Source organism: Lepus europaeus, chromosome 9 (assembly GCF_033115175.1).
Source record: "Lepus europaeus isolate LE1 chromosome 9, mLepTim1.pri, whole genome shotgun sequence".
In the NCBI taxonomy this organism is placed as follows: Eukaryota; Metazoa; Chordata; class Mammalia; order Lagomorpha; family Leporidae; genus Lepus; species Lepus europaeus.
In genome coordinates, this window is record NC_084835.1 from 24,577,398 (window position 1) to 24,598,899 (window position 21,502).

The following is a 21,502-nucleotide window of genomic DNA, read 5'->3' on the forward strand; positions in this document are numbered from 1 at the left end:
TGCGCCTCCTGCCGCGGCCAAGCCGGGCCTGACATCCGGTTGACCCCTCCTCCTCCCTGCTCGGCCCCATACAGGCTCCGCCTCTGGTTTCTTGCATCACGTTTAGGTCCCGCTTCGATTGGTGGGGGGGACCGACGCGGCCCCGCTTCCGCTGGTAGGCCCCTCCCCCAGCTACGCCCCCCACCCCCAGGCTCAGTCAGGTCCGAGTTTTGTTGAGGCTCCCGCCGGCTTCTGGAATGAAATGGAGAGGAACTTCCTCCTGAAATTCGGGTCCCACCTGGGAAGCTGTCACCCTCAGGCGGACAGGGGTCCCGGGAGAGACGAACCATTCCTGCCCGTTGTAGGTGCTACATAAGCAACTCGCCAAGTCCGTCTTGACTGCTTTATTTGCTGGGGGTTGGTGAACATCACACAGTAAATCCACAAGGCCGTCTGCAACTGGGCCCTCAGCTTCGCCCTGTCTTTGCTGTGTGACCTTCGGCAAAGGGCTTGCCCTCTCTGTTGGTGCCTCAGTTTTCTCATAAGCCTAATTGTGAGGATAAACCAAGTCCTCCTAAAATGACAAACGTGGAACTTAAGGAGTAGGTGCTTGGCGAATAAGGGCTTCTGCGATTGCTGCATTTCAAAGACTGGCGTAGTGTCTGTCCTAGCGCAGCAGGTACCTGTGAACAGTGCCTGCCCGTGGCTGTAACTGTGTCTACTCTGATCCGTAGGCACGCCTGAGTGTCGGGGCACGCGCCGTGGTGCTGGTGCTGGCTGAGTGTACTCCTGTTACTGTGTGGCTGCGCCTGGTTCTGAGGAAGCTGTGCCCAGGCCCGCCTTGAGTGCACGGGGTTCTGGGTGTGCACAAGGTGACGACGACATGTGGCCCATCACCGCCTAACCTGCTGTTCACACTGAGCTCCCCGCCACCCACGGTAGCAGTGACATTGGAATTCCATAGCCATTTGCGCCCGATCTTTGAGTGAGAGGGCACCCTGCAGGGTCAGGGGTCCACCGGGCTTGAGCTGGATGGAGAAACTAGCCGGACTGAGGACGAGGAGGGCCTCGGGGTGGCTGGGGTGGCGGGCACAGCGGCCATGGCCCGAGCACAGGGCTCGACTGCAGAGGAGAGCCGCGCTGGTCACATTCAGGATGAAGGGCCCCAGTGTGGTGTCCACGTATGTCTTGATGGCCTGGCAGGATTCCTGGAGGAGAGGGGGGAGCATCGGATACCACCACTATGCACAGGCCTACCTGGGTCATTGAGGCTTCCCCTGCTGGCCGGCCAGGATTTCCGGGGTGGAGAGGGTGGGCCAGGGTCTCCTGGTTACCGTGGCCGCCCGGTCCCTGCTCCTGGCCCCCAGAGGCCCGAGCTCACCTTGGTTTTCGTGTTCTCCGAGCTCACCCAGAGTACCACTCCGGCTGCTCCCTGAGCCATGCTCTCCCCGAGGCTGTGCTCCAGCTCCTCCTGGGGAAGAAGACCACGCAGCTCTGAGGGTCCTCCCTCCCCACGGCTGCTTGCTGTGACCCATTGCGAGGGGCACACGAGCCCCAGCCACTACATGAGGCAGCACTGCCCAGTAAGCGAGCCTATCCCCGTCTCGCCTGCGAGTGCCTTGCAGATAACACTGCCTCTTGTGCCCAGCACAGAGCCTGGCACAAAGTAGGTGCTCAGTGAGCAGGTAGGAGTGCCTGACGGGAAAGGCTAATGAGGGTGTGGGGTCCTGAGGAAGGCTCACCAGGGGCAGGAAGTGGTTTGTCAATGCATAGAAGATCTGGGCGTAGGGTAGCACTGGCAGAGTGGGGTTCCCGGCAGCCGTTGCCACGCGGAATGCCTCGCTCACACGGTGCCGCACATACATCCTCGCTCTCCCTGTGCCCTCCAGCGCTGCAGGCATGTAGATGCTGGGGTAGAGGGCGCAGCTGTGGTTCCACAGCCAGCCCAGCTGGTCATTCTGCTCAGAGGTGCCTGGGGCACACTGGCCTGTGTAGTTGGGGCTTAGAAAATCAGAGTTGTAGCAGTCGGGGAAGCCATAGAAGCCCCACAGGCCGCCGGGCCGCAGCACCCGCCCCAGCTGGAGGGTGTCTGTCATCCAGGCCTGCGCGGCCCCCTGGAACTGGTCCTGGGCTGCCTGATCCACCCGAGCAGCCGGCCAGTCAGGGTGTTTGGCCTGCACCAGCGCCCGGGAGCGCTGCCGGTAGATGTCCTTGGCATCCCAGTTGAAGGCCCAGCGCGGGCGCCAAGCCTCCCAGTCGATGACTACCAGCCCTGAGAAGTCGGGTGCAGGCATGGCAGCCAGAATGTCGTGGAAGGTGCGGGCCAGGTGGGCATCCAGGCTGGCATTCTGGGGCAGGCCACCAAACACAGGCTCCCCAGCGAGCGTGTAGTACGGATAGGTTCCCAGCTGGGAGCTGTAGAAAATGGTCATGTTAGGGCCGCGGAAAGCCTGTCTCGGGTTGACTACCACATCGAAGACACTGATGTCCACGTCCACGCCGTGCATCTCCAGGCACCACTGGGTGTCTGCGTTCCAGACCGTGGTGAAGGGCTTGGGGGGTACTGTAGAGTCCCCAGAGCCTCGAGGAATGGCGAGCAAGATCAAAAAGAGGCCACAGATGCGAAGCAGGTGGACTGCCATGGCACAGGGAGGGCCCAGGGAAACCTGGCCGGGGAGGCAGAGCTGAGAGCAGGCCTTGATCTCCGAGAGCCCAGCATGAAGCGTAGGGGCCATACCCCTTGCTACTCTGGTTCCTGTTAAGCACAAATCTGTAAGACGCAGGGAGGTTAGAGAGCAGAGGTGAGATGTGGGGGAGCCCTGGGCGCACATCTGCGTCACCTCTAGGGTTGGGCCCCTGCAGTCTGCCTCCCCTTGCTCTGGCCTAAGCTTGCCCACCCCCTTTCCCAAAGGCCACTGAGGTTCTGGGAAGAGCCAGGTCCTGAGCCTCAGGCTGACCAGGCTGACCTGACTGATGGAGGAGGGGCTTTCCAGTCTCTTTGAGCAGAAATGCTGGCCACCCACTGGAGAAAGCCGTGCTCTGTGAACAGACACTGGCCAGCCCAGCCCTCCTGCTCAACCCGCCAGTCTGCCCGCTTTGTCCCCGCTGACCTCAGGGCCGAAGGGCCTCATCCTCCAGACTTCCTGACCCCAGGGTGGGGGCCAACGCAGGGCCAGGGCGGATTCTCTTCCCTTACCCTGGCCTCGGCTGCACCAGAGGAGGAAGAAGCTGCCTGGCAACTCTTTGCTTTTGTAGGAGTTGCACCACCCAGTCCTGGGGCGGGCCAAGGGGCGGGCCCTGGATCTGGAGACCAGTCTGGGAGGCCCCGCTGCCTCCAAACCTCCAGCAAAGTGCTCTCAATGGGGGGCGGGGCTGAGCAGGCAGGGCTTTGGCTCTCCGGGCACTGGAAGGGGTGAGCAATGACAGGCACTGGAGTCTTGAGTGCTCAGGGAAGGTGCTTTCCCCTCGAAGCTGCGTTAGGACCTGGGAGGGCCCTGGGCACTTTTGCCTTCATGGAGAACTTTTCTCCGTAAAACAATCTCTATTGACTCATTTGTTAATTTTAAATGTTTGAGGGGCCAGCGCTGTGGCGCAGTGGGTAAAGCTGCTGCCCACAGTGCCAGCATCCCTTATGGACGCTGGTTCGAGTCCCAGCTGTTCCACTTCCGATCCAGCTCTCTGCTATGGCCTGGATAAGCAGAAGAAGATGGCCCAAGACCTTGGGCCCCTGCACCCACATGGAAGACCCTGAAGAAGCTCCTGGCTTCGGATTGGTGCAGCTCTGGCCATTGTGACCATCTGGGGAGGGAACCAGCAGATGGAAGATCTGTCTCTGCAAGGTGTCCGGCGCGTAATCATCTTCCCAGTCAGATGAATCAATCAATTCACAAGTGTTTGTTGGGATTCTGCTCCTGGGCAAGGTTCACCGGTCCCCACAGAGCGGGGGCTGGGGAAGTCCCACGTCAGAGGTTGAGAGAGCTCCTTTTATAGATACAGGGCGTGGGGGTTAAAGGTTGACGCAAGTCTGATCCTCACTGGTTGACCTTTAGGCACCGTGGGAACCTTGACAAGGACTTTCCATTCCCGGAAGTGTAGGCCTTCTCTCCTTGCGGGTCCCAAAGCTACCAGTCTCTACCTCTCACTGTAACTCTGTCTTTCAAATAAATAAATCTTTTAAAAAGTTTATTTGAAAGGCAGTGATGGAACATAGACATAAGCCTCAGCCATGCTTGCTCAGTGCCCCAAAGATGGATAAATGGAGTTTATTCTGTGCCCTTGAGTCTCAAATTGGGTTTCACACCCTATTGCCTTCATACCTGACCCTGTATTGTTTCCAGGTTCCCAAAGCCCTGCCTAGTTCCAGGAATTCACCTCCTCCTGCTGTCTCTACCCCCAGCCCCTGCCCTCCTAAAATATAAAAAGGCCTGGCCCCTGGAGGTCAGGGCCTTCTGCCCCGTGTTCCATCAATGTGCAGGCCGGCAGCTGATCACCTACCTCTGTGAATTTATTTTCTCTGAATACGTTTGGTCTGGCTGTAAATTCATACACTCCCTCCTCTATGTTCTGTGCCTTTTTTTTCCTAACGGGGAGTAAGAAAGAGATGGAAATCTTGCATCCACGTGTTTGTCAAGTGCCCGGAACAAGAGGGGTTGAGGCAGGCAGGAGCCAGGAAGTCCATCTGGTCTCCTACATAGATGGCAGGGTTCCAAGCACTTGAATCATCCCTGTCCCCCAGGATACAGGTCAGCAGAAAGCTGGATCAGGAAGCAGAGTTGGGGACTGAACTTAGGCACCCGGACAAGGGATGGGCACATCCCAGTCACTGCACTATTATAGAAACCCGGGATGGGGAAACTCCCTTCCTTCAAACAGGCACCGGAGTCTGTGGAGGCTTGAAAGCCATTGATTAATCCTGGCGGGCTCAGTGGGAGTCATTTCCTGAGGCTGAGCCCTGAGCCTAGGTTTCTTAGAATATTTATAGGTTCATCAGCATCATACCTTAGCATTACAGCAATGATGGGTTTAAATTGCAGCCTACATGACTTAGGACCACACTTGGCAGTGGTCGGTGGGTCTGGTATGTTTATAGAGGAGATGCTGGGACAGGTTTGGAGTTACAGAAAGCAGGGCTAAAGAGGCATCTTCCCTCCCTAGACAGGATCACTGAGGGAGCCGCTTGTCAAGGTTAGTGTTGGGGGGGCCTCTACCTTTGTGGGTTTTTTTTTTTTTTTTTTGACAGGCAGTGTGGACAGTGAGAGAGACAGAGAAAGGTCTTCCTTTGCCGTTGGTTCACCCTCCAATGGCCGTTGCGGCTGTCGCGCTGCGGCCGGTGCACTGCGCTGATCCGAAGGCAGGAGCCAGGTGCTTATCCTGGTCTCCCATGGGGTGCAGGGCCCAAGGACTTGGGCCATCCTCCACTGCACTCCCGGGCCACAGCAGAGAGCTGGCCTGGAAGAGGGGCAACCGGGATCGGAGGATTAGCCTATTGAGCCACAGCGCTGGCCTCTTCCTTTGTTCTTGATTGTGGCCTTACTGCCTCTACATTCCCCCCACCTTGAGTGCTCTCTTAACCTTTCTAAGGGGTACCATCTTCTGTTACATCTTCTAAATTAATTCACTGGTAGCTTTGGAGGAGCACTTGGAACTCTACGGCCTCAGGTGAGCAGAGATGAATCGGTTTAGCATCTGAAGGATGCTGGGACCAAACGGGAGTTCCGGAAGGCTCACGAGGAGAGGTCCAGACAGCGGGAGGAGCCAGGATGCCCCACTTCCTGTATTCCAGAAACTCCAAGAATGAGCTATTTTTTCCTCTCCTTTTTCTGGCCCTCCTGTTCAGTTGCCGGACCATATCTCTTAGTACCCTTAACTCTAAGGGAAAGAATGTGGATTGGTGACGTCTCCCACAGGGCACCAAAATGTAGGGAAGAGAGGTGCAGAACAGAGAGGGGCAAGATAAAACTGACAGGCTGAGTTACAGACTGAATTTCTCCAGAGAGAATCTGTACAGGTGACCAACTGCCAGTGCGTACGTTGACGGAATACGTGGCGGGAGGCCCCGACCCCAGGGCCAGGGCCTTTTTTATATTTTAGGAAGGGTGCAGGTGGGGGGTAGGGGGCAGCAGGCAGAGGTGACTTCTTCCATACTGGTCTTTCTTTACTTTTTTTTTTCCTTTTTTTTAAGATTTATTTTTTGGAAAGGCAGGGTTACGCAGAGGCAGAGGCACAGAGAGAGAGGTCTTCGATCGGCTGGTTTACTCCTCTGATGGCCACAACGGCCAGGACTACACCACTTCGAAGCCAGGAGACAGGAGCTTTTTCCAGGTCTCCCACACAGGTGCAGGGCCCAAGTCCTTGGGCCATCATGCTTACCCAGGCCATAGCCAAGAGCTGGATTGGAAGTAGAGCAGCCGGGACTCGAACTGGTGCCCATATGGGATGCCGGGACTGTGGGCAGCAGCTTTACCCAGTTTGCCACAGTGCCAGCCCCATACTGGTCTTTTAAGTGGCCTCAGAACCTACAGGAGAATGTGGTGGTGGTGGTGGTAGGGTTGTAAAGATAAAAGAGTGTGAGACCAAGTTGAGATTTCAGGGACAAGGGATAAATTACCTGCATTTTGGAGAAGGAGTGAGAAGGGCTGAGGTTTCTGTCTTTTTCTTCCATGAGTCCTGAGTGTAGAGAAGGAGAAGGGGCACTGATTTCTTGCTACTTCCTGCTGATAAGGGGCATAGACCTGGGGCAAGGATTTGAGCGAGTATTTGTGTTTGGGATCAGGTTGATTGAAGAACAGTTTTATGTTGCTTCTGCAAGATGGCTTGAGATCTAGCAATTATTGGCCCTGCAAGAACCTTTGGAATAGTTAACTATACAGGGCAGAAATGGGAGCACTATGAGGTCAAAAGGAGATATTAGAGACATTGCTCCTGGCAGAAAAGATGGCCAAGATGAGGCAGAGTTACTTTGTGAATACATCTCTTTCTATTTTAGTATCTTACTTATTTGAGAGGTAGGGTTGTGGACAAGGGAGAGACAGTGAGAAAGTCTTCGATCTGCTGGTTCACTCCCCAAATGGCCAGAGCTGAGCCGATCCAATGGCAGAAGACAGGAGCTTCTTCAGGGTCTCCCATGTGGGTGCAGGGGCCCATTGACTTGGGTCACTTTTTTTCTCCAAAATATTAAGATTTTATTTACGAAGCTTCTTGTTGTACAGAAAGTAAAAATGCTGTTAGTCTCGGTGTAACAGGTAGCCACGGGCGGCAGACTTGCCAGTCACGGCTGCCCACGCTACATCGAGTCTCACACACAAACCTAACAATGCTTACAGTTTTGTTGGGGTGAGTCCCCAAGCTTGATGGTGGGTGATTGGGTCATCTTCTGTTTTTCCAGGCCACAGCAGAGAGCCAGAAGAGGAGCAGCCAGGACTAGAAGCAGCACCCATATGGGATGCTGGCACCACAGGTGGAGGATTAACCTGCTGTGCCACAGCACTGGCCCCATGAATACATCTCATTAGCATGTCTTTTTATGTGTTTGATACCATATTTTAACACACCTGTTTTGTTGGTGTAAAAGCAACATTCTTCACCCAAAAAGAGGCGAAATCCTCCTTGCCTAGTGCCTGGCAGTTTGGAGAAGTGCTGCCAGCGAGTCCACCTGGTCCCCGAGGTGAGACAGCTGCTGTGCTAGGTCATTTCTGTTTTCTTTGAGACTGAGAGAGAAGCTCTTGGTTTTATTTGCCTCGTCTACTGAAATGGCTAGTCCAGTCTTCTCTGTTGCGATTCCTATCAAGATACTTAGCCGGATTATCAAGGGGGTGAGTCCAAAGCCCTTCTTGAGGTGGTGGGTTATACGGGCAGAAAATAGATTGGTCTAGAGTAGAGAACCGAGGAGGAAATCGGAAGGCAAGTGTACAAGACTCTGCCCAGTTGGTGGGGAGGCAGGTGTATGCCTGCTTACCAAAGAGAAAGGATGCCTCTATTTCTGGTCCTGTGCACACAATCATAGGGTAAGAGAGAACTTCTATGCTCTCATGCTGCAGGGGAATATGTGGAGTAAGTGCCATTGTAGCTGCTTTCATGGGGTGTGAGGAATAGTGGTTGCTAGGAGTGGGTGGGCTTGGGAGAGTGACAAGTAGGCCACAGGTGTTGTGGGGAAATGAACCCATATTACGGGAAGAGGAAAGGAAGCGCCCGTGACGCCTAAAGAGGCTTGACTGATGAGTGAGGCAGTAGCAAAAATGCCTTGGACAGATGTAATGGATGGGGTCCTCCAACGTTCTTTTCCTGTACAGTACCAGTGTTTCTTCCTCTACCATGCTGACATTTCTTCCTGGGAATTTCAGAAGAGATAATATGTCCTGGGGTTCTGCCAGGAGCATTCTGGTTCTTGTAAAATAAACAAGTCTGTGGGCCTTTTCCCAGACCTGGGAGGGAGTAGGGAGGGCTTGCTAGCCCTTGGGGGAGGAGTGTATGTAGATCCAACATGAAGAGATATTGGGATTATCTTTAAAAAAAAATAGGCTAAAGGAAAATGTTAATGAGAGAGAGGTAAGATTTTGGGGAGGAAGTGTTGGTGAGAGGTATGTGGGGGTTTGGAGCCACAAGAAGGGATCAGGCTAGAAGTAGGAGATGGCAGAAAAACATCGTATGGAGAAGAGGACCAGTCAGTGGGGGCAGTTGGTGTCCAGCCTATGGACAGAGTCAGGGCCAGGATTGCAGCTGCAGACCATAACAGAGGGTGACAGTGCCTCACAATAGGAAGTGCAAACAGAAGGTAAAAAGGGTGTCTGTGTGGGTGACGTCAGATCTCTCTGGAGCCAGCAGTCTGAGAGGAGGTCGGGAAGGTAGATCGGTGGAGATGAATACCAGTAGCTTTCCTGTAGAATAATTTGGAGAGATCTGTGGAATTCGGGAATTGTCAAGGACATGAGAAGGTGGTTCTTCTGGTGTCGCAGGGAGCTGCGTCAACCTGAGAGCGATGGGTCCTGTGGAAGCAGGCTTACGTGATGGAGATGTTAGTAGTTTTAATGAAGTAAAATGTACGGGGGCGGGGGTGCTCTTTGAGTTTGGCAGCAGTGGGGTAGTCGGTATCACCTGATAAGGCCCACTGCATTTTGGCTTTAGAGCAGCCTCATTTTATCTATCAGGTTGAAAGGCGTATAGTCGGTAGGTATAGAGTGAGGTTTGGGTCGATGTGTGTCTGTATAGGTCCACAAGTGAGTGCAAGTCAGAGGAAGAATAGCTTCAGAATTGTGTAGGGGAGAGAAGTTAGGTGAAAGAAGAGGCCCTCCATAGGGAATTTCAAACAAGCACTAATGGGTTCTGGGCAGGAGATCTAATTCTTTTTTGTTTGTTTTTTGTTATATTTTTTTGAAAGGCAGAGAGACAGAAAGGTCTTCCTTCTTCCTTTGGTTCACCCCCCAAGTGGCCGCTACAGCCGGTGTGTTGTGGCTGGTGCGCTGCTCCAATCCAAAGCCAGGAGCCAGGTGCTTCCTCTTGGTCTCCCATGTGGGTGCAGGGCCCAAGGACTTGGGCCATCCTCCACTGCCCTCCCGGGCCACAGCAGAGAGCTGGCCTGGAAGAGGAGCAACCAGGACAGAATCTGTCACCCCAACCAGGACTAGAACCCGGGGTACCGGTGCTGCAGGTGGAGGATTAGCCTAGTGAGCCACTGCACCAGCCAAGATATCTAATTACTACCTAAAGGAAGGAGTTTTACCTAATCTGAGTTTAGTTAGAGCTTGTTTTACAAAACCGTTCAACCGTTCTGAAGAGTAGCAGATACTATCTAAGTAATTTGAGAGCTAAACTCTGTTATCTGACTGAATGGAAGCTGGTAATGCAAATCTTGGGATATTATTTAATAGTGTAGAGGAAACCATGGAAGCTCTTACATTAGTAGAGGAGAAAGTTTCCACTCACCTTGAGACCATCACCAGAAGGTAATGTGTTTGCTTAACTGGTGGCATATGGGTGAGGTCAATCTGCCAGTCTTCCCCTGGGAGCGATCCACAGGCCTGGTGAGTGGGGGATAGGGTGGCCTGATATTAGGGTTGGGGTTAACAGTTTGACACCTGCTACATGTCTGAGTATGTTATACAGAGTTTCTTACATTGTGGGAGTTAAGTGCATGTGTGATCTCAGGAAGTGAATAAGAGTTTGGCAGAAAGGGAGGTTTTTCAGAAAGGTAACTAGTTTTTATCTAGAAACCACCATGAGGTCTTCCCAGATGCCCCCTGTAGTTGGAACTGAGATTTCTAAGTGTGAATATATAGAACCAAAGCTAAAGAGAAATGACGGTATGGTTTCCCCACAAGCCACTGCCTCAGCTTGCGAATCAGCCTGGTTGTTAGCTTCAGACAGGCACTGTTTATCTTTCTGGTGGCCTTTGCAGTGAATAATAGCAGCTTTTGTTGACAGCTGGGCAGCATCAAGAACTCTAATCAGCCTGCCATTTGTTAAAGGATTCCTCAGGCTGTCAGCCCCTTTCTTGCCATATCTGGGCATATTAAAGGCATATTAGGAATCTCTGTATATATCGACTGCCTTTCCTTGGGCTAAGGTGAAGGCTTGAATCCAGGCCAACAACTCAGCCTGTTGGGAGGTAGTGCCTTGAGGTAGGGGCCTAGCATCTATTACCCTAAGGGGGGCACCAGAAGAGGCATCGTCATGGTACCCCTCAATTATTGCACATTCAGTAGGGAAAGCGGGAATTTTGGATGCCCTGCCATCAGTGAACCAATCCAGGGCTTTAAGGTGAGGAGTGTCTGTGAGGTGGTGAAATGTAGTCAGGAAAGAATCGAGAAAGGATAGGAATGGGGTTCAAGGGGATCAGAGAGGGTAGCAGGGTGGAGAGTAGCTAGGTTGAGAGAAGAGCAGTGATGAAAACTAACAGTGGGCTGGAGAAGGGGAGAGTGGAGAACTGGGATGCGATATGGTCCTATAGATTGAAAAGCCCAGTGGCTGAGGTGGTTTTGAAACCCATGTGAGGACCAGATTTGTAAGGGATTGGTAAAGGGTCAACTTTTGGGCTTCAGGTATGAGAAGGCCTGGAATGGCCAGGACTTGCAGGCACTGGGGCCAGCCTTAATAAACCCCATATAATTTTTGGAGCGATAAGCCACAGGTATAACAGTCTCTAGACTTTTGGGCCAGGAGATTGAGTGCTTGCCCCTTAGAGCTATGGATATGGAGGAGGAATGGTTTAACTGGGTTCTGAAGGCCCAGGATGCGTGCTTGTAGAAGAGCTTTCTTTGGGCTTGGAATAGGGTCTCTCTCTAGAGGGGACATCTCTTGTAAGGGCTTGTCTAAATCACCCTTGGTAGCTTTATAGATTTAACAATAAGAGAAAAGTTTGAAATCCAGATGAGAAAGTATCCCACAAGTTCCAGGAAAGAGAGGAGGTCACACTTAGTTCCCAGGAATGGAAGACGGTGTATTGCCTGTTTTCCAGCTGGAGGAATTGTGCGAGTGTCTGGCATCACGACAAGTCCCAAGACGGTGACAGAAGTGGGAATTAGCTGAGCCTTCCTTTGGGATATCCTATAACCTTTTGCAGCTAGAAAGTTCAAAAGACTAGTGGTATGTTGAAGACTGGTGTCTTGAGAGGGGCTACAGGTAGAAGATCATCAAAATACTGAAGCAGGTTACTGGGTGAAAGGTTAATAGAGGCTAGATCTGCCTGGAGAGCCTGTCCAAAAATGTGTCCACCGTCCCGGAAACCTTGGAGTAACACTGTCCAGGTGAGCTGTTGAGTAAGCCAAGTATCAGGTCAGACCAGGTAAAGGCAAAGAGTAGGAAGATGTGTCGAGGGATCTGAAGAAACCATCCTTTAAGTCCAGGATGGAAAAGAAAGAAGTTGTAGGGGGAATATGGGAGAGGAGAGTGTAGGGTTTGGCACAACTGGGTAAGTGGGCTGGACAGCAGCATTACTATGTCAGAGGTCTTGTCCTAAGCGATAAGAGCCATCTGGTTTTTTGGCCAGAAGAATAGGTGTGTTATGGGAGAGTGAGCGGGAGTGAGTATATTAGATCGGAGGTAATGGTCTGTAATAGGTTTTAGACGTCTATGGCCTTCTGGGCTTAAAGGATATTGGGGAACAACGATAATTCTTGTAGGGTCTTTCAGATGTGAATGGGGATATGGTGGGTGGCAGTTACCGGGTGGGATGTATCCCACGCTACAGGATTAACCACAGGAAAAGAGGGAGCCTGGGGTAGAGAGATGGGGAGAGGAAGGCCCGAATTGTGAAGTATAAAGGTTTGTGCTTGATCCCGGGTGGGAATGGAGATAGATGCCCCCAGGTGGTGGAGAAAGTCCCTGCCTAAAAGGAGGCTGGGGCATCTAGGAAGGATGAGAAAGGAATTCGGAAGAGTAGTATCTCCGAAGCAGCAATGTAAGGCAGGAGTCTTATTAGGCATGTCACTAAGGCCTTTCATGCCAATAAGAGAGACTGAGGACGAAAGGAGTGGGCTGCAATGTTTGTTTAAAGCAGATAAACTAGCCCCAGTGTCCACCAAGAAAGAACCTCGCTTGCCAGACGCTGTCCCTATTACCCTTGGGTCCTTGGACTCATTTGTGACGGGGCCTGTGGAACCCAGGCCATCTCATTCTATTTAATGAGACGAGATGTCCTGTGCCAGAGGGGTTTGAGAAGGCTGTTCCAGAAAGGGGGGCTTCCTTCCCTGGGGGCAGTGACCCCATTGTCTGCACTTGGGACACGAGATAGGGGGAGGCCTCAGGTTAGGGAAGCTCCTGGCCCAGTGTCCAGTATTGCCACATGTAATACAGGCTCCAGGAGGACTAGAGCCTTGAGCTGACGTGAACTTTGAGTTGAATAGGCCTTAGCCTAGTGCCCAGCATTGCCGCATCGATAACAGGGCCCTGGAGGGTGGGACCTGGCTTGTGATTGGGGTCTTGGGGAATTAAAGAGGTAAGCATCTGAAACTTTATTTCCTTCTGAGTCCATAATTCCTCTGTTTCTCTATTGTTAAAAACATGAAAAGCCTCATGTATGAGGTCCCTCTGGGAGGATTGTGGACCATCTTGTAACTTTTGGAGTTTGTGATGGATATCTGGAGCTGACTGGGACATAAAGTGGGAATTTGAAATTCTATCTGGGGAGGCAGCGCCGTGGCTCACTTGATTAATCCTCCGCCTGCGGAGCTGGCATCCCATATGGGCGCCGGTTCTAGTCCCAGTTGCCCCTCTTCCAGTCCAGCTCTCTGCTGTGGCCTGGGAAGGCAGTGGAGGATGGCCCAAGTGCTTGGACCCCTGCACCTGCATGGGAGACCAGGAGGAAGCACCTGGCTCCTGGCTTCAGATCGGTGCAGTTCTGGCCACAGTGGCCATTTGTGGAGTGAACTAATGGAAGGAAGACCTTTCTCTCTGTCTCTGTCTCTCTCTCACACTGTCTATAACTGTACCTGTCAAAGAAAAAGAAAAATTCTACCTGGGGAATTGGGATTGGTGTTAGTATACTTTGTCACTGCCTCTGTAAGGCGTGACATAAATAGAGCAGGGTTTTCTTTGGGTTCCTGGGTGACCTCTTGGATTGTCCCATAGTTAATGTGTTTATGGCTGTTCTTAGCCATAGCTGCCTGCAGGCATGGGATCATGTGGTCTCGGGTCTATAGCCCCGGATCCCTGGGTTGGTAAGTCTGATTTGGGTTAGGGTTGGTGTTGGAGATGGCTTGAGTGGCCTCTGGGTGTCTGTCTGAGGTCTGATGGTGCATATTCTCTGCATGCTGGTTGGCGGCATGAGAGACTCCTTCAGATCCCCTAGACTTAGGGTACAGGATAGAACTAAATAGAGATTCCAAGTTAAACCACAGGACTGAGTGGGATGGAAAAATCCCTGATGATATTTGAAAGTCTTCCTAGAGAATGAAGTTAAACGTTCCTCAATCTGAATAAGGTCTGATAGAGGGCACGTAGACCCTAACAAGATCTTCCACCCCAGCTGCCTCCCTCAAACTGTACAACTGGGTTGTACAGTTTGGGGGTGCATTTGAGGAGGGGATAGGGTAGCGGGAGGAGGTGGGTGGGATCCGGATGAGGGATTAGGTGCCTCCATCTGAGTGGATTCCTGAGGCTGATGCTTTGGAATTCCCTGGGACTGGGGTGTGTCAGGGTAAGGCAGAGGGTCATCTGCAGGGTCAGGGTCACAGAGGGGATGAGATGAGGGAGGGAATAGTGGGGTGGAAAAATTTCCTTCCTTGGGGAGAACTGGGTAAAGAGACTTGCAGGGATAAGAGTGGGGAGGGGCGGCAACTGCCCGTGCTGCTGCTGGTGGGTTGGAAGGGGAGGGGCTAGAGAGCAAAGGATGGTGTTCCTGAGCTGCTGGGTTCTCGGGTGGAGGGAGAAAAAGGAGGGGTGGGGAGGCTCCAGGCCCTCTTCCTCCCCAAGAACTTGGAGTGAGGAAAATTGACCCTGAGGGAAGCAGAAAGCTTGGACATCAGAGATCTCTGACCATCTGCCATTTCTCCGTGTAAAACTATTAAGGTCACAGAGGATTTGGAGATCAAAGGTACTGAATTCTGGCCATTTTGAGCCATTATCTGATTTCTATTGAGGCCAAATTTTAGAACAGACGTTAATCGCTTTTGCTTTATTTCTTCATTTAGGCCCAGCTTGTGCAAGCTTTTTTTTTTTTTTTTTTTTTTTTTTTTTTTTTTTTTTTTTGACAGGCAGAGTGGACAGTGAGAGAGAGAGACAGAGAGAAAGGTCTTCCTTTTGCCATTGGTTCACCCTCCAATGGCCGCCGCGGTAGCGCGCTGCGGCCGGCGCATCGCGCTGTTCCGATGGCAGGAGCCAGGTGCTTCTCCTGGTCTCCCATGGGGTGCAGGGCCCAAGGACTTGGGCCATCCTCCACTGCACTCCCTAGCCACAGCAGAGAGCTGGCCTGGAAGAGGGGCAACCGGGACAGGATCGGTGCCCCGACCGGGACTAGAACCCGGTGTGCCGGCGCCGCAAGGCGGAGGATTAGCCTGTTGAGCCACGGCGCCGGCCTGTGCAAGCTTTTTAAGAGGCACGCCAGAGGGGAGGTGGGTGAAATGTGAGGGATTTCGGAACTAGTGGGTTAGGTAAAATATGGCCTGAGGGAAGAGGTCCCTTCCCAGGGTGTCCCCTGGGAAAGAATCGCCTCAACCGAGAACCCAAGCTCTAAGTCCTCTAAGAGGAGAGAATGAGAATCCCCATGCCTAGACCACCGTCACAGCTCTAAGCTGTGGCAAATGAGTGACCACACAGGCCAGGCCCTTAAAGGAGGGATGAACCAGTCACGAGCGTCACCCAGTGCACTTGAGGTGGCAGAGGCCTCTCTGACCAATCAATCCAGGGGGTCAAGAATGAGGTCTGATGTTGTATGCAGCGATGAGGTGCAGCAAAAGGCTCTTAGCAGGAAGATGAGAAAGTGACCTAGGCTGTTCTCAACTCCTAGGGTTGTTTTTGGAGGAGTGTATGCCAGGCCCATCTGGGTCACTCCAAGGAGGACAGCCAGGGGAATTCTGGAGGTTGTACCCTCTGTCACCCCGAGGAGAAGCCAGGTCAGAAATCAAAGTAGACTTGAGGACACTCTGTCCAGCTGTTGGGGTACAGTTTTTGCCTGGGGAAGTTTGAGCAGCACCAGAGAATTGCCCTGGTCAGAGGTTCTCGGTCATCCACCAGGTTGTTCCCCGTTACGTGCATCCACGGCCTCTCCTTGAAAGGAAAATGAAGATTCGGCATGCCACAGAGGAGAGAGTTGAGAAGGCAAGAGAGTTTGGCAGAAGGAGAAAGGAAGCCACAGCTCTCATCCGAAAGCTGGAACCTTGGCTGCCCTCCTCACATGGGGCACCAAAATGTGAGCAAAAGAGGTGCAGCACAGTGAGAGGAGGCAGGGTACAAATTTACAGCCAGACCAAATTTGTTCAGAGAAAACAAATCTGCACAGGTGACCGACTGCCAGTGTGCACATTGATGGACACATGGCGAGAGCCCCAACCCCAGCAGCGGGCCTTCTTGTATCCTAGGAGCGTGGGGGTGGGGGTGGGGATAAGGAGTGGCAGGCAGAAGTGAATTCCTCCATACTGGTCTTTAAGTGCCCAAGAGCCTTCAAATATGGGGAAGAATGTGGGGCTGGTGTGTAACCACAATAGGGTGTGAGACCCAATTGAGATGCAGGGACAAGGCATAAATTCTAATGTTCTCTGTCTTTTGGGAAGTGAGTGAGAATGGCTGAAGCTTATGTCTTGGTTCCATCGGAATGGCAGCCTTCATTTAGGAAAAGGCAGACACCCCCTTTCTGAAGTTAGTTGGTCAAGTCCCCTCCTGTTCTGCAGAACCATGGCTGCTACTGAGTCTCCATGATTTTGGAGAGCCACTGATGACTTAGCAACCTGTTCTCCATCATCTGAAAGGTCTCTAGATAATTTGCTGCAGAAGGTGGCTGACGAAGCAGTTCTTACTCTGCTACTCATTCCAGTTATTATTCTCAGGCCAACTATTAAGGGAATGAAGCAGATGGCTTTTTTTTTTTAATGTTAATCACATTTTGTTACTTGCACTTTTTTTTTTTTAAAGATCTATTCATTTGAAAGAGTTACAGAGATAGGCAGAGACAGAGGTCTTCCATCCACTGGTTCACTCCCCAGATGGCAGCAATGGCTGGAGCTGCACTAATCCAGAGCCAGGAGCCTCCTCTGGGTCTCCCACGTGGGTGCAGGGGCCCAAGGACTTGGGCCATCTTCCACTGCCATCCCAGGCCATAGCAGAGAGCTGGACAGGAAGAGGAGCAGCCAGGACCAGAACCAGCACTCACAAGAGATGCCGACACTACAGGCCAGGGCCCTAACCTGCTGCGCCACAGCAACTGGCCTGGATGGCTGTTTTTACTCGGACTTGATTGGGTACTAGTAAAGGAAGTTTTGTTATTGGTGGCAAGGTGCTTCTGGGGAGTGAGGAAAGTGAAGGTTCACTGTGGCTTTTGCTAACTCACCTATTGGCTTTGTCCCCACTTGGTTGGTAATGCATTTAGGAGTCTTTTTGGGTAAAACATGGGCTGCTATAAGAAACAAAAATTGGCCAGCGCTGGGGCTCAATAGGCTAATCCTCCGCCTGTGGCGCCAGCACACCAGGTTCTGGTCCCGGTTGGGGTGCTGGATTGCTCCTCTTCCAGTCCAGCTCTCTGCTATGGCCCGGGAGTGCAGTGGAGGATGGCCCAAGTGCTTGGGCCCTGCACCCGCATGTGAGACCAGGAGAAGCACCTGGCTCCTGGCTTTGGATCAGCGCGGTGCGCTGGCCACAGCAGCCATTGGGGGGGTGAACCAATGGAAAAGGAAGACCTTTCTCTCTCTCTCTCTCTCTCACTCACTCACTGTCCACTCTGAGTCCAAAAAAATTAAAAAAAAAAAAATTCCTCCAGACAGATCAATTACCCATATATAAAACATGGCTAGAGCAAACCTTTGCGACTGGCTCCAGTTTTTGAGAGCCATCTTGGCCAGACCTGTGGACAGCAGAAAGGTCAATATTATCATTGGTTATAAATGGAATAGGGTGGCATCATGACCTGATTCTCGGATGTCCCTCTGTGAATTTTGCAGGCTTCTTCCGTTCGTTGACCAGTTGGCTCCCAGGGTTGTAGCAGGAGTAGGGTTGTAGATTGCTCAAGCTTTGGCTATGTATAGATTTACCAGTGGCTCCTGTGGTCAAAGCAGGGCAGTGGGCTCAAGGTTGCCCTGAGGGGTTTTCAGGATCTCTGGCACCAGATACTTGGCAGAAGTCAGGTGGAGCAGCAACCTTTACTCAAGAGTGATGGATCCAGGCGTCTATACCTGCAGACCTTAAGGCTGTAGGAGTGGTTAGAAACACAGGGTAGAGGCCGGCGCCGTGGCTCAACAGGCTAATCCTCCGCCTTGCGGCGCCGGAACACTGGGTTCTAGTCCTGGCCGGGGCGCTGGATTCTGTCCCGGTTGCCCCTCTTCCAGGCCAGCGCTCTGCTGTGGCCCGGGAGTGCAGTGGAGGATGGCCCAAGTGCTTGGGCCCTGCACCCGCATGGGAGACCAGGAGAAGCACCTGGCTCCTGGCTTCGGATCAGCGCGGTGCGCCGGCTGCGGCGGCCATTGGAGGGTGAACCAATGGCAAAGGAAGACCTTCCTCTCTCTCTCTCAACTGTCCCTCTGCCTGTAAAAAAATAAATTAAAAAAAATGTTTAAAAAAAAAGACACAGGGTAGAGCCCCTTCCTTGAGATCCTTTGGGGTACCCTGTGTCAGTCTTCTACTCAAACATGGCCCGTCAGGGTATACTTGGTTACTGAAATCTAACACCCACTGGTGTGACTGAGCTATAGTAGTGGCCAGGAGCTGTAGCTGGGCATGGATTTCTAAATTTTTCATTTCTTTCTTATCTCTGGGAACTGTTATAATGGGGTTGGGGGCAACCAAACAGAATCTCATGGGTGAGAGCTCGATTCTTATTTGGGGTGAGCATCTCGCTCAGAGGAGACAAAGAAACAGTACTGAAGTCCAGGATAATTGAGTCTCCTGACAAAACTTACTTGGGGCTTGTTTTAGGATCCTGTTCATGCGCTCAACTTTTCCTGAACTCTGAGGCCAGTAAGTTCCATTTAATTGGTAGGACCTTTGCCAGTTCTTGTGTGATCTCAGCCACGAAAGCAGGTCCATTATCTGACTCGATAGAGATCAGTATCCCATACCTGGGTGAAATCTCAGCCAGCAAAATCCTAGTAACTTCTCCGGCTTTCTCGGTTCTGATGGGGAATGCCCCTGCCCAACCTGAGTGTGTTTAAGCCATCACCGACAGGTATCCGCACCCTCTGCTGGGCAGTAGTTCAGCAAAGCCTACCTCTAAGTCTTCAAACCGGCTTTGTCTGGTTCTTTGTATTCCTGGCAGCTGGGAGGGCCCCTGTTTGGCATCTCTGAGTTACATTTCTGCAAAGTCTGGAGAGTTTGGTTACGAAATAATACCAGCTTACCAGGGCTTCTAACTTTGCTTTTCTCGTGTGAGTGTTCTCATGAAGCTGAGAAACCACAGGGTCGGCCAGGTGCTCTGGGACATGAAGGCATTTGTCAGAAAGAAGCCACCACTCCTCTGAACTGCTGACACCCATCTTTTTTCTCTTAGCCAGTTTGCTTCCTCTGGGACATACTCTGGGTGTTCAGGCAAGGCCGAGACAGCCGGTATCTTGCCAGGAGGGACCTGAGGAGTCCTCGCCATGGCTGCCCGTTTTGCCTGAGTCTGCCCTCTGGTTTCCCTTGGTTATGGGGTCTTTTCCTTTCTGATGTCCTTGGCAGTGGACAAAAGCAAACAGCTGCAGGCTCCCAGACCGCTTCCGGTGCCGAATGACCGCAGTTCAGTTTTTAGTGGCCTTTCCCCCTGTGGTGAGAAGTCTTCTTTGTCAAGTTCTGTAGATGTTTTCCTCTTGTCCCTTGTTGAATTTCCAGGGCTCTGATTAAGGCTAACACCTCTGCGGTTGGTGCTCACTAGCCCACTGTGAGGGCCCCTGACTCTTGTTTCTGTTAGCACTGCACACCCTGACAGGTGCTTACCGTTCAACAGGAAGTCCCTTCAGTTAGCCAAGAGGAGTAGGATTGGTTCTTGTCTTTGCACAAGAAAGAATTCAGATGTGAGACCGCAGTGGTAAGCAAGGCAGCACGGCTTAACAGGGGTAGGGCATCGGTCAGAATGGATGGGACAGAATCAGAGAGAGGCCCAGTCATTCAGACTGGGGAAGCAAGGTGACACGGTTTAATGGAGAGAATGCACGTGACAGGCCAGGTGGGCAGCTCAGGAGAGAGCGGAGAGCTGAGCGTGCACTCTATAGCCAGACTGGGGCTTAAAAGGGAAAGGGGTCCGGTTCTTCCCTCTGTTTGTCCTTTTCTTCTTCCTTTTCCTCCTCCGGGACAAAGCATTTGCTGAGTAAGTTGAAATTCCCCCCAAGGCTCCACTACTGAGTGCTGCCTGGTGCCAGGCAGAGGAGCCGCCTCTACGGTGCCTGCCTTGGGGGTGGGGGAAGGTGCAAAGGTTTTATTGCTGTGTTACCAGGCCAGGTGACTCATTTGGTGCTGAACAGAGAGAGTTCTCCTGGGAGCTCTTGAGGGGGAGGGCTGAGACCACCTGGGAAGTTGCAGGGTCTGGGCAGGACTTTGAAGTGCAAAATGCTGAGCTGCTTCCAATGAGCTTCTGCAGGTGCTTGGTTTTCCTCAGGCCCCTCTCATACACAGAAGCTAATTTCTTTTCTTTTCTTTTTTTTTAAGATTTGTTTATTTGAAAGGCAGAGAGAGAGAGAGAGAGGGCTCTTCACTCCCCAGATGTGCCAATCTGGAGTCAGGAGCCTCTTCCGGGTTTCCCATATGGGCGTAGGGGCCAGGGACTTTGGCTGTCTTCTACTGCTTTGCCAGGCCATAGCAGAGACACATGAGCTGATTTCTAACTTCCTACCTAACAGTTGGGTATCCAAATGTGACAGAAGCCTGTTGCCTCTAGAAACTCTGGACCTGTCTCTGGGTTTCCAGAGTTGACAAGTCCCAGATAGCTTTTTTTTTCTCCCCCATTCAGGTCCCAGGGCCTGATGTCCCTTTGAAACCCTGAGCATATGACCTTTTCATAAATCTGGGCCGTCTTGAGGGCGACTTGGTATCCAGCCCTTTGGAGCCGATCCAGCAGTGCTTCCGCTCCTGTTTGAATCCTGCAGGGTTGTGGTTGCCGGGAGCAGAGCAGATCGTGCACGTACTGTAGCAGTGCACACTTGATTTCTGCACTGGGGAGGTGGGCTGGGTCATCTGCCAGAGCGTCTCAGAACACTGTGAGGGAATGTTTGAGTTCTTGGGGCAGTGTAGTACGTGTTAATTGTTCCTTCGTGCTGGTAGTAGTGAAGTAGGCAGGCATATAGGCTAAAATCGATTAGGTTTGTGAGCTGGAAGACCACGCCTTCGCCATGCCCCTGTGTGACCGACCTGATACCTTCACCATGCCCGCCCTTGTGTGACCTCATGCCCCTACCTGGCCATACCTGGGTGCCCACCAGCCAATCAGGTTAATTAACCACTCCCCTTTGGAAGTGGGTTAAAAGCCTGGGACACGGTGTGTCCCGCCCTTCTCTACCTTTCTCTGGCCTTTTACCAGGAAGGGGGCTGGCAGTAGCTCTGCGCCTTCAGGGCGTGTGGCCCTTGGACCACCCACCCTAGGCTTCCTGGCCTAGATGCTCCTCCACGTGGCTGGTTCCCGGTGCTCGGTATGAACCCAGATTTACCTCTCTCTCAGATAACACTGTCACTCTTCTATGCATCTTTCTCACTAAATAAAGGCTTAAAATGTACCATGCTGCCTCATTTATTTATGCCAGTATTTAGAATTATTCTCTAAATATTAGGCAAGAGCCCTCTCAGGCTTATTAATATTGGGGATTTATTAATAAGCATATGGTGATATCATATGGCACCCCAAATTCCGGTAGCATGTGTGACACCCCAGATGGCACTTCTGGGGAACTTAAGGGGCCACATCTTTGTATAAATTTTAGGGGGT

At 52.1% G+C, this 21,502-nt stretch overlaps 1 protein-coding gene across 2 annotated transcripts; it reads right to left on the minus strand.

Annotated features, from left to right (window-relative positions):
* Window positions 1-368: 368 nt before the first annotated feature.
* On the minus strand, window positions 369-3,242 carry HYAL1 (hyaluronidase 1). 2 transcript variants are annotated; one of them, XM_062200942.1, is made up of 4 exons: window positions 3,176-3,242; window positions 1,722-2,749; window positions 1,361-1,450; window positions 369-1,187 (listed from the first exon to the last, which is right to left on the minus strand). In XM_062200942.1, exons 2-4 carry the CDS (start codon window positions 2,712-2,714, stop codon window positions 873-875), a joined length of 1,398 nt encoding a protein of 465 aa, XP_062056926.1. In that variant the 5' UTR covers window positions 2,715-2,749; window positions 3,176-3,242; the 3' UTR covers window positions 369-872. The 2 variants fall into 2 exon arrangements, with proteins under 2 accessions (XP_062056926.1, XP_062056925.1); XM_062200941.1 differs by having other exon boundaries at window positions 3,090-3,226.
* Window positions 3,243-21,502: the final 18,260 nt, after the last annotated feature.

What these genes read in the sequence shown, in the direction of transcription:
- HYAL1 (XM_062200942.1), bottom strand. Translation starts at nt 2,714, where the DNA reads ATGGCCCCTACGCTTCATGCTGGGCTCTCGGAGATCAAGGCCTGCTCT. An exon ending in CAAACCACTTCCTGCCCCTG is followed by an intron (nt 1,451 to 1,721) that starts GTGAGCCTTCCT and finishes CTTCTTCCCCAG; the next exon opens with GAGGAGCTGGAGCACAGCCT. An exon ending in CGGAGAACACGAAAACCAAG is followed by an intron (nt 1,188 to 1,360) that starts GTGAGCTCGGGC and finishes CCTCTCCTCCAG; the next exon opens with GAATCCTGCCAGGCCATCAA.